General features: G+C 39.3%; 1 protein-coding gene across 1 annotated transcript; it reads left to right on the plus strand.

Moving 5' to 3' along the window:
* The first annotated feature begins 968 nt into the window (after positions 1-968).
* Positions 969-11,648, plus strand: LOC110834411 (Mitochondrial aconitase 1). Its single transcript, XM_022073527.2, has 14 exons — positions 969-1,126; positions 1,700-1,851; positions 2,213-2,438; positions 3,437-3,562; positions 3,797-3,955; positions 5,101-5,251; positions 6,217-6,392; positions 6,885-7,014; positions 7,734-7,891; positions 8,313-8,571; positions 9,433-9,638; positions 9,753-9,987; positions 10,330-10,541; positions 10,761-11,648. Exons 1-14 carry the CDS (start codon positions 1,094-1,096, stop codon positions 10,899-10,901), a joined length of 2,364 nt encoding a protein of 787 aa, XP_021929219.2. The 5' UTR covers positions 969-1,093; the 3' UTR covers positions 10,902-11,648.
* The last annotated feature ends 1,052 nt before the right edge of the window (positions 11,649-12,700 follow it).

Here is a 12,700-nt window from a genome sequence, read left to right on the forward strand (position 1 = left end):
ACATCAAGCCGTTAAGAGTAGCGTGTAGTGAGCGCACTTTTAGTGTGTTATGTGGGTGTTGCGATAATATTCTAGATTAAATCGCTGTGCCACTGTGAGGTAATCTTAAAGCTGTACTCATTAAAACACATGCAAGCCTGTCGTCTGTTCGTTCAGTGGTTGTGGAACGAATGCTTTTAGGATGGATCGTCACTCACCGCGAAATCTTGCGCATGCGCGTATATCGAATTCCTAGCAGGGATTTTCACCTGGTCTGCGGACTGTAGGCTGTACTGAACGCCGTAGTTGTAATCGACGCTTCCAGTGTATGATTTCTTAAAATTCCTGTTAGTTCGTCAATATCAGTTTATGCCCTGACAATCAGCTTCAGCGATCTTATTTATCGATCGCTAAATCAGACTGCAACATCCCAGAAGACATGATCATGGCCCTTAGAACCTGAAGTCTCGCCTGTTATCATTCAGTTCTGAATGTAAGTGTCAAGCTTCCATTCAGTGACCATGAGAATAGCTTCGTATAATTATTCATGCCCACTTATTTTGACATGTAAATACTTGGCAGACCACATCGGCTCATTTATTTTTAGGTCTGCATTCCTGGTCTTGTGGAATTGACGATGATTGTCAAAACGTACAGATAGGAAAAGCCAAATATTTGAAAGGACTGCGCTGAGATTATCCTTATTGCGGCAGGAGAGCATAACTTAATCTTCGACGAACGCGGTGCTTAACGCAAATCAACGAGGTTCTACGTATGTTATTCCTAACCCGATTGTGTGACACTTTATACTGAGATGATAGTATCTGACTCTGCCGGCAGATGCTGCACAAGATTGGTAAACATGGACAGACCATGGGCACTGGAATTTTGTATAGGTTATGCAATTCTTCCCTCTTTTCATTTAACTTTCGGTCTTTGCCTCCTGTAGTAGTAAATTCATACTCATAATTCCAACTTAATGTGCATGTTTAGCTGGAAATGCACACCAAATTTTCTTTTTCAAACACCAGATTAAATGTAGATTGTTACGATAGATGGCATGATAGATCAGTGACGTAGCGGGCTATTGGCTTATTTTTGGTCTTCTGCAGCCATGGCGTACTGTACGCGAGTTTTGCATCGCCAGGTTAGCTAAATTACTTACAATTTTGATAAACGTTTGCCATTATATTATGTTTATCTCGTTATATAATATTATGTTCTGCTCCTTTGTTTGTTATGTCTTGTAGAATATCCATTTTCACCTTTACTTTTATCCATAATTAGTAACGTTTGCGTAATGTATTGACCGAAGTTTTTTTTATTGTTATTTTGAGGTCAATCGTGAATACGGGCATATTTGAACCATAAGCAGTAATAATAAACATTTTATTCCCAAATTTATTCTTTGTTGTCCAATGTTAGGTGATGAAATTGAGTCCAGAAGATTGTTTTTGAAGCCTGTGTTAATATAAAATTTCTGTGGTACTGGTGTAGCAGATGAATTAGGATGAGGAGACCATACCATTATCAGTACTGTTGTGTAAAACATAGAAACAGTATATTTCCCTTTAAAATGTTTGCAACATGCAGAATATCCCATGAATTAAAATTAAATTTAATAAAATGTGAATCTGATCATGTAATTATTTTCCCGTTACAGTATTACAGTTGTGAGCAATTGCAACTTTGTCTGATGCCCTATGTATGTGTGTTGTAGGGCCCGTGGTTGTTTGCCCTAGAAATCCAACAGCGATGTTTCCATGTATCTCCACTGGCTGCAGCAGTCAGCAAGGTTGCCATGAGCAAATTTGACAAGGAGACACTCCCTTATGAAAAGCTTCTGAAGAACTTGGAGATTGTCAAAAAGAGGTATTATGTGAAATCTATTTATAATGTTTCAATGATAAATGCATAGAAAATGTCAGTTCTTATATATATTTTCATGTAACTATCTGAAAGTAGGATGGGAAAAACAAGGTTTACCGACTTCTTGTTGCTGAAAGTGCAGTCAGACACTTCTTAAAGTGATATTTGCCACTCAGAAGTCTTGCCTGCATCTTAAAATTTGTTTCACATAAGTACTTTTCCCTCAAGGCTAATATTTTTAGCAAATGTGGCATGGCATTTGTATCATCTGCGGTGTAATGGAGAGACCACGTTGTATGTTAAGATAATGTGTATCCAAAGCCCTTACTTCTGTAAATAAAATAACCCCATTTGTGATTTGTAGATTGAACCGACCTCTCACTCTGTCAGAGAAAGTTTTATACTCGCACATCGATGAACCTGCAACGCAAGAAATTGAGAGGGGGAATAGTTACTTGAGGTTAAGGCCTGACAGGGTGGCCATGCAGGATGCTACGGCACAAATGGCTATGCTGCAGTTCATCTCGAGCGGTCTACCACGAGTAGCGGTGCCTTCTACCATCCACTGCGATCATCTTATCGAGGCCCAGGTTTGTAATACAAATCTTTTGAGATTGTGACCTGGCACTGTCATTCCATTTCGTGTAAAATATTTTAATGATGTTAGTAAACACGCTATGTTTGCGTCTGTATTTTGCGGTAACCGTGAGCAACTGATTCAGCATTGTGAAGAACGTCAAGTCAGAAGCATCGCGCGTCTTACAAAGACGTGGAGAGACGCAACTGAAAGACTACTCATGTAAAAAGAAATGGGAATCTGTTTACATGAGTTTGTAGAATTTTTGATAAATTTCCACGGTACTGCCATGCCCACGCTAGCTCAGCCCCAATAGTTCCTGTCCGGTTGATACTGAGGACTCTTTACTTTGGGGATAAAACTGATAGAGTGTGAAGTTAGCCGTTGACCTCATTTTAGTGAGGCTAAGATATATGCAGTTTCACAGAGACTCTCGTGGATGTCTTCATGGGATGGTGAACGAGCAAAGGGAGAACTTTATGAGAATTTTTGAACTGAAAGTGTGGAAGCAAGAGTTAAATTAATTAGTTGTTGTTGTTGTTGTTGTTGTTTTTTATATATATTTATTTATTGGTGTAACTTAAGGGGGTCCGCAGTGGCCGCGCGGTCTGAGGCATGGGCCTTGTGCTGCTTGGTCGCTGGGACCATGGGTTCGAATCCCACTCAAGCCGTGGATGTTTGTCCGCGTTTTTCTGTGTTGTGCTGTCCTGTGTGCAGGTAGAGGCCTCGCGACTGGCCGATCCCTCGTCCAAGGAGTCCTACCGAATGTCTATAGATCAAGTCAACGAAAAGTTTGGATCCGCAGTGCTCAGGCACTTGAAGAACGAGTCGTTCCCAGTATAACTTAAGACTGTATTGTGTTACATCGCTGAACTTTGCCCGGGTGGCTTATTGATTTATACAATACTGTGTTTATTAGCAGTTCGCTGTTGGTAGGTCTGTTGATTTTGTTTTCGAGTACTACGGAAGCAACAATTATTATTACTGCATTTGGTTGTCTTTGATTTTCAGACAGGAGGTACAAAAGATCTGGCACGCGCCAAGGACATAAATGAGGAAGTTTATAAGTTTCTGGCTTCTGCCGGTGCTAAATATGGAGTCGGATTCTGGAAGCCTGGTTCTGGAATTATCCATCAGGTGAATATGAAATATGTGATAACATGATGCAGATATTCATTCATTGGTATTAATGTTGTTGAGAAACTTATATTTAACTGTGTGTGTACATAAGCGCACTTATTTCTTTATAGGTATTGTATTTGTGTATTTACAGAGCATCCAGTGTTGTCAAAAGTATATATAAAATTTCTCGGACCAGTCTGACGATTTATATATTGTAATGTGATAACTTGACCTTGTCTTGTGCTTCAGATCATCCTGGAGAATTACGCATTCCCCGGTCTTCTGATGATCGGTACTGATTCTCACACGCCGAATGGCGGTGGCTTGGGTTGTCTGTGTATCGGCGTAGGTGGCGCCGATGCTGTGGACGTTATGGCAAGCATTCCTTGGGAAGTGAAGTGCCCTAAGGTAGAGTATCACTTTTCAGGAACAGAATCTATAAGTTGTAGGTCACGTGGCACAACACCCCAGAAGACAGCCATTTTCACCGTGAGAATATGAAATCTTAACTGGATTTAATTCTTATGGTTCCAAACAAGTACCGGTGGCAGGTTCTTGTGAATATGGTAATGAGTCTTTTGATTCCATAAAAGGTACGACATATCTTGACTAGCAGAGTGATTCTTGAGATCTCAAGGAGGCTCCACGGATTTCGGTCTGACGTGAAGACGGTAGTGATGATCGGGCCTTATTGTACGTCTACGAGTAGTGGTAGATGATATACAGGGTGGGTGGGAAGTAAGTAGGCATTAAGAAATGGTTATAACCTCTGTATTTCCAATGCAAAGATAATGAAAATAATTTTTACATGTACCTTTTTAAATGGGAATATGGACGCATAGCTTAAAATTCAATATAGGCACCGGCGGCATCCACCAGCTTCCTCAAACGACCAGGGATGGAATCCACAGTCTTCTGCAGGAAGTCGTGTGGGACATACCGAATCCGTGCCTCCAATTGTTCCAGTGTGCGAGGTTTTTCTCGGTACACCTCCTCCTTTGTCCAGCCCCACAGGAAAAAGTCACAGGGCGTGAGATCTGGACTTATTGCAGGCCATTCGTGAGGTCCTCGTCATCCCAGCCAACGTCCCTTACTGTTCGCTACTGTAATCTTGAGAGTTGCAAGGAATGCATGAAGTCCGTAGCGTTAAAGGCCGACGTTATCTTTCCTCCTTCACCACACTTCCTCGCCCTGCAAGATTACAGTCGCGAACTATAGTTCCTGTTTTTAGGCAGTTCACATACAGCCTAGTGTTGTTGCTCTGTGATTTTATTTGTAATGTTCCCTTTTTTGTATTTTCAGTTCTTTAACGATCTTGCAGTATCCTGGTTCCTTGTATCATTGAAATTTTTGTGTAGCTTAAGTTGTCATTCTGAGACTAGAACTTTGGCAAAAACTCTGGTTTGACAAGGAAATTAGATGTTACGCTAATGTGTTGATGTTCTGGGATGTAATACCTTGTAACTTTTTAACCTGGATGACCAACATCAATGTTTTCGTTGTCACGAGAACCTCAATTCTCATATTATGCTAATGTGTTTGATTAATTACAGGTGATAGGTGTGAAGCTGACAGGGTCACTCAGTGGATGGACGTCACCCAAAGACATAATCCTCAAGGTTGCTGGCATCCTGACGGTCAAGGGGGGTACTGGCGCCATTGTGGAATATCACGGTCCTGGCGTTGATTCCATCTCCTGCACAGGTAGAAAATAGTGCATACTGAATTATGTTATTGTGTCAAAATATATTGAAATATTTTCCTGAATATAGGAAGGGTTTTTCTCGGTTTTGACCCGTCTGGATTAATTTTTTCTCGGTTTCCAGTTTATATGTTGGTATGTTTCCTCGGCAAATGATCCAGAAGTGGTTTGCCATTGCCTTCTTCTTTGTGTAATTGATGATGAGAATGGAATAATTGTTGGGATGCCACGGAGAAATCGAGCAAGCCCCGGAGGAAAACTCTGTGTTACCTGGACCATGGCCTTGCCCAACAGAAGTTATAAATCCGGGCACCACCGGGAATCGAACCCGATAACTTTGTAATTGATTTCATAATTAATATTGTGTTATAACTGTAATGATGTAGGGATCCGCAGTGGCCGCGCGGTCCGAGACGTGGGCCTTGTGCCGCCTGTTTGCTGGGACCCTGGGTTCGAATCCCACTCAAGCCATGGATGTTTGTCCGCGATTTTCTGTGTTGTGCTGTCCTGTGTACAGGTAGAGGCCTTGCGACGGGCCGATCCCTCATCCAAGGAGTCCTACCGAATGTCTATAGATCGAGCCAATGAAAAGTTGGGACCTGCGGTGCTAAGGCACTTGTAGAACGGGTCGTTCCCAGTATCCCAGTGATGATGTAGAACATTTCAACTAGAACACTTGCCTAGTGTTGGATTTCCCTTGGACACAATATATCAGTCCCCTGAGGCCGAAGCTCATCTAAATATTTAAAAATTCAGCTCCTACCTCAAAGAGAACATGGTGCATTTCTCTTACAAAGATCAGTTGGTTAATGGTGTTTAGGACAGTAATTGCTGCTTAATCATATAATTGAAACCCTGATGTGGTTGAAATTGGGTTTTAAAGGGTTAATCCACATAGGAGTAGTAATAGTATTCCTCCCTCTTGTCATTACTATAAAAGTTACAATTTTCTTTTCTTGGTTTTTAGGTATGGCCACCATTTGCAACATGGGGGCAGAAATTGGAGCTACCACGTCCCTGTTTCCTTACAATTTGCGTATGAGGGACTACCTCAAATCCACTAGGAGAGAAGACGTTGCAAATGAGGCTGATAAATATGCAAAGAACCTTCTGACTGCAGATGAAAATGCCCCTTACGACCAGGTACTGTTCCTCGTTACTTCGTAAAATGCCGTGTCTGTAGTTATTTATACAAAAATTACTTGTTTGCCTTTGAGGATGATTACTTCACGTTTATAATTTTGTATTCTGTAAAGGGATAAAAGTTTATATTTTAACTTACTTTCCTGGTAAGATAAAATGAACGTTTTGTTACAGCTAATTTACGTAAGTCAAGTGTCTAGTTTTAATATATTAATTAATTGCTGTGTGAGCACTGGATATGAGTTTGGATCGACATACAACTTGAAGTATTGTATAAATACAGATCTAGCTTCTGTATAATTCCATCAAGGAAATGGACCAGAATAATGTACATTTAATAAATTATTTAATTTTCCTATAAATTATTTTTTCACTGCATAAACCTGGTCAGTAACTTAGACTCTTTGTTATAGTTCATACCAGTTTAGACAAAAGCTTCAGTTTAAATATTTTTTTTGAGCAAAGCAAATGTTGGGTTCATTTCATTTATAGCTTATTGAGCTTGATCTAAACACCTTGGAGCCCCACATCAATGGCCCCTTCACCCCCGATTTGGCCCATCCCATCTCAAAGGTTGGAAAAACTGCGACGGAGAAGGGTTGGCCTGTTGAGATCAAAGTTGGTAAGAGATTTGTTATCTTTTATTATATTAAACTGACTAAAATACTGCTTGATAGATGGAGGAAATACCACCCAGATATCGATGTTACCTGCGAATATTTTGAATAAATAGTTAAGATTGCCAACATGTGATGTTCCTCCAGCAAGGAAATAGGGTGTGCCAAAATGAAACTAGCATATTATGAAATGTCACAGATTTGTACTGTGTAGAAGACTAAACGGCTGAGTGATGGATTTTTACCCCTCAAGCCGGGTATTTAAATCCCAACGCTCCTACCGCGGGGGTAACATCTCCGGTACTTAAAATTTGCCCGGATCTTTAAAATGCTTTTTCTTACAAAACTGCTTTTTTCTGTATATACTAAATCAATCGTTCTGAAAATTTCAATACTGTCTCTTATTGTATTCATCGTTATAACAATCAGTAAGAAATGTATATTTTTAAGTGTAGACTTACCACTGGTTGCGAGTCACCCTATATCTGGTAGGATGGTTGTTCACCTCTGCTTAGGCATGTGAACGTGAGGCCAGCAGCCAGCTAGTCGGCTTTGGCTCTCTGGAGCTGTTACGCCACGGATTTATTTATTTATTGATACAGTCAACAAATAAAGTAATAATACTTTTTATGATGCTGTGTCTTGACTAGAAGGCTAATAGTATTCCTGATATTTTCTTGGCAAATGGGACCCTCGCTGTTGAATGTAGGTGTTTATTTTACAGGTCTCATTGGCAGCTGTACCAATTCGAGCTATGAGGACATGGGTCGGTGTGCTAGCATCGTTAAGCAGGCATTGAAACACGGTCTGAAGTCAAAGATTCCCTTCAATGTGACCCCAGGATCTGAACAAGTCAGGGCTACTATTGAACGGGACGGAATTGTAAGTTTGAATAAATTTTGAACTTCGCTGATCTGGCATCCTTTAAAGCGTCAGTACGATTAATACTGGATTCACAATGACTGTACCCAAAAAAAAAAAAAATAAGCATAATGTTTTCCTTTTTAAAAGATGCTATCTCTTTTATTACTGTTGACACACCGACGACCAGTTGACCGATCGCTTCTGTAACATTTTATCAGTAATTTCATTTTACGGCAAAGTCATAACTCACGAGCCAGCTGCATACTTGAATACTTTAAAAAGCTGGAGCGCTAAGGGAATGTATAGCACTGTGTATTCACACAATCACCAGTTTGTCATCCGCTGTTACTGAAGCATAACCTGGCTTTCTTTATACTTAATCCAGCACTTTGGCATTGAACAGGTGCCATTTTGTAACTGATTTCTTTCCTACTTTTAGGCTCAAACATTAAGAGATTTTGGCGGTACTGTCCTAGCCAATGCTTGTGGTCCGTGCATTGGACAGTGGGATCGCAAGGACGTTAAAAAGGGCGAAAAGAATACTATCGTTACATCGTACAACCGAAACTTCACCGGCCGTAACGATGCCAATCCAGCGACTCACGCATTTGTGACATCACCTGAGCTCGTGACAGCTCTGTCCATTACAGGAACCCTGAACTTCGACCCAACAAAGGATAAACTGAAGGGATCAGACGGTAAGCAGTATAATTTTTTTTTTTGTGTGCGTGTGGAGAGTCAGTTGTTTGGTGCACTTTGTCTGGACGTATGAAGATGGCTATCTTCTGGGTTGTAGTGCCAATGTAGTGAATAGTGTGTGAGATGTGACTTGGATTTCTAGCAGTAAGGAATTTCCGTAACAGCATTTTGACTGCTTGGAGAAATCCATGTACTAAGATGTTAAAGTACTTTGTAATTCCTGAACTAGTCTTTTGCATGTTTATTTTATCTTGCCTGTTTTTGTATTATTATTATACCTCTCCTTGTAACAGAAAATATTCCCTGTATTGAGGGAAACTTTTGATTTATTTTATTTGTACTGTTATTAATGTTGTCTGCAGGGACTTGGACATATTCGAGACGAAAGTTGTCACACTTCTTCACGTTCTATAATAGTATAATTTACTTAATTGATTTAAATAATTTTTACAAATATGCTAATATATTTAGTTGCAATTTTCTTGTGTATTAACGTCCCCCGTACTAAAGTATTTTTATATTCTGCTTGTTTTACCTTTTATGTTTTTATTGTGTTCGTGTTCTCATCTCTGTCGTGAGGAAATTGGGGAGCTACAATGGATAGAGTAATCTGGTCAGGAAAGCTAGCAATGGCTGGGGGTTTGTCGTGCTGACCACACGTCACCCTATAACTGGTTGGATGATCGTTCACCTCTGTTTAGGCATGTGAACGTGAGGCCGGCAGCCACCTAGTCGGCTTTGGCTCTCACGGATTATTATTACCATTTCATTTATATTAGGGCTACAAAGTTTCAAATTTATCTTACCTATTAATTGTGTGTAAAAGGAAATTAATGAAAGTTAATGTTAATATTTTGTAGGTAAGGAATTCATTTTGGATTCACCATATGGAGATGAGCTGCCAGCAAAAGGTTTTGATCCCGGTGAGGATACATATGAAGCGCCACCTGTAGATGGCAAAAAGTTGAAAGTGGATGTTGACCCTAAGAGCCAGCGATTGCAGCTTTTGGAACCATTTGATGTTTGGGACGGAAAGGACCTCACAGACCTCACCATTCTTATTAAGGTGCTATTTTACTGTTGTAACAATTAATGTAATCTAAAATGTTTTATAATTTTTTTATAATGTTTTACCATGAGAGAAGTTTAATGGTTTTTCTGTTCTGTCATCTTAATTCAGGTTAAAGGAAAATGTACGACCGATCACATTTCAGCAGCTGGACCTTGGCTTAAGTACCGTGGTCATTTAGACAACATTTCTAATAATATGTTTATTGGTGCAACAAATTATGAAAATAATGAGATGAATAAGATTAGAAACCTGCAAACAAATGAATGGGGATCAGTTCCTGAGGTAGCACGAGCGTATAAGAAATCCGGTATTAAATGGGTGGCTGTTGGAGATGAAAACTATGGTAAGTTAATTACTGGATCAGTCCTTGTCTTTAGGTGTGGTGAAGGGATTATATGTGTTAAATTAGAGAAAGTGTTACTTGAATACTTTCAGAATTATAAGAAAGTTCTGAAATTAACAGAACTGTTTTTAGTATAATTTATGTATTTTATTGTACTCGTGGGATTGTAATGTTCTTTGTTGAATTGTAGGTTTACATGAAAATGTTGGTAGCCACTAGAGAGTTGATCAGAGCCGAAGTTCCTTCCGGCATATCGGTGAACTTACGATATTTATTCCATTCCCATCTTATGACAGGATTTATTTTGAATGTATGTTATCTTTTCACATGACGTGTTTGCAGGGGAGGGCAGCAGTCGCGAGCATGCTGCTCTGGAGCCCAGACATCTTGGTGGCCGTGCCATTATCGTCAAGTCTTTTGCCCGTATTCACGAGACAAATCTGAAAAAGCAGGGTCTTCTACCCCTGACATTTTCAAACCCCTCAGATTATGACAAGATCCAACCCTCTGATAAGATATCTCTACTCGATCTGAAAAGTCTTGCACCCGGAAAGGTTTGTCGTTTTAATTATGTGGAATGAATTATTAGGGTAGTACAGAGTGCTTTAGTTTTACACATCATCTGCAGGCAACTCTGCTCATTACGTACAAATATTGATGATTTAATATTGGGACTTGCAAAATGAGGTTGACTTTGTCTATGGACCAGGTAGATGAATGTTGAGAGACGGGGATTTAAGGAGTGAATAATGCGATTTTTTCTTATGTTACAGCCAGTCAAGGCAGAAATTAAACATACTGACGGCAAAGTAGAAAGTATCTCCTTGAACCACACGATGAACGAACAGCAAATAGATTGGTTCCGTGCCGGAAGTGCCCTGAATCGCATGAAACAGATTGCTGCAGGAAAGTAAGCACTGTTGCTTTATTATAGGTAAGCATTAGAGAAACTCTGCTGGTGAAACTCCTTGCCATGTTTCCCACTCATCTAACTGAAGCATCACATCAGATTTACAGTGGATCTTGTAATAATGATGTATAATGCTGCGGGAATTGACGGCTGGTGAAGACACAAATAAGGTTAAATTTTTACTTAATCTTATTGCTGGACGTCAGTGTTTATACCGATTGCCTTTTAGTTAATGTGATTATACTTGATGATACATCGCCAACGGAAGAGCTTTTGATGAAATTCATAGCTGAAATTAAATTGTGGTGTAATATTAACTTAGGAATTCAGCAGAATATCATGTAGATGATCCATATTACAATATTAGAGCATAGAAATTTTACTCATGACTCAGCTGCAGTGGTTTACAGGGGACGACGGAATTCTCGTTATGATTTCAAATTTATTTTGAGGTAAGATATTAAAGAATTGTGCTATTACAAATCATTAATTTGTGTCATAATTGTTATATGGTGAAGCTGAAATTTTCTGCGTGGATTTTCAGGACTGTGTAATGCCAATGTAAATGCTAGTCTCAAATATTTCACAGTATTTTTAGTAGAGCTGCAGATACATGGAGGTGGGATATGAATTTGCTATCTGATGTACCTGTATTCTGTTTGAATGCGAGTATTAAAATGTAAATACATTGTATATGCTGATAGTATTTTGTGAATAAATACCCTTCTTAACAGGCTTGTCTGACTGAGAATGATTGTTACTTTTTAAACAGAATATACCTTAAACTCGTGACTTTCCAAGCAACAGAATATACAAACCCTCTAATAGATTAAGATCGGGTGTTGAAGATGGTATGGTTGGATTTTTTTATTGTGAGCTGCCAGATGTTTGTCCAATCTGAAATGTGCACAACCTGTCCAGCTTTTTATAACATATTTAAAGTACTAAGTATAGTAAGAATTCTATGAAAATGTTAAATCTGTTTTTATTATTAATTTATGTCAGATAGAATAGTTTGACAAAATGTGAAAATACACATCCAAGAAGTTGTTTTTCATGTCGTTAACACTGGTTTTCTTTGAGCTTGTGTAATGGCACGAAACTGGTTATGATAAGCAGTTAAGATGGGTTGTGTAGCGCTCTCTCCTATCTTCCTCTGCTCTCTGCCTCTCATCTGTTTGTGTTCTCATGCCTATCATCTATTTCTGTGAATTGCTTATCTACCTATTATTATATGCTGCTGTTCTCTCTTGTCCGCTTATCTTATAGAAAGTAAAATGGATGAGAATATGGATGTCTTCCAGGATGCTGCCCTGTGTAGTCTGGTAGAAGTTTACTGACATTTCAGTTTCTTCCTGCCATCATCAGGATAATCACCCTGAAACGTCTTAAACTTCTACCAGAGTACATGGTTCAGCCGCCGAGAAGATAGCCATCTTCATTCTTGCCTCTGTGAGAATCTATAATCTCACCTAAATTAAGTAAAGCTTTATAATAAATATAAAGTTATTCCTCTGAATGATGTCTTTGAACAGTCCTGCCCTAATCCTACACCGAGCTCATCTGGACAGATATGTAAATAATGCAAAGCATGCACATTTTCCATGGAAGAAAAAGAGTTTAAAGCAGTTTTTTAATATAAATAAAGACACCCATCTGATGTATCAAACTCGTCATCAGCAAAGGGAAAAGGAATGAATCTGTAACTTCAAATATGTGCTGTATTACGATTTGAGGTTTTCGTGGTAGTGGGTGAGTATAAAGATCACTGTCTTCTAGGTTGAAGTGTGTTATGTGGTTATC

The sequence above is a fragment of the Zootermopsis nevadensis genome, unplaced genomic scaffold, assembly GCF_977971745.1.
Source record: "Zootermopsis nevadensis isolate Lab colony 2312 unplaced genomic scaffold, Znev_1.0 Znev_ptg000016l, whole genome shotgun sequence".
Classification (NCBI taxonomy): domain Eukaryota; kingdom Metazoa; phylum Arthropoda; class Insecta; order Blattodea; family Termopsidae; genus Zootermopsis; species Zootermopsis nevadensis.

What these genes read in the sequence shown, in the direction of transcription:
- LOC110834411 (XM_022073527.2), top strand. Translation starts at nt 1,094, where the DNA reads ATGGCGTACTGTACGCGAGTTTTGCATCGCCAG. An exon ending in ATCATCTTATCGAGGCCCAG is followed by an intron (nt 2,439 to 3,436) that starts GTTTGTAATACA and finishes TTTGATTTTCAG; the next exon opens with ACAGGAGGTACAAAAGATCT. An exon ending in TGTTGGAGATGAAAACTATG is followed by an intron (nt 9,988 to 10,329) that starts GTAAGTTAATTA and finishes ACGTGTTTGCAG; the next exon opens with GGGAGGGCAGCAGTCGCGAG.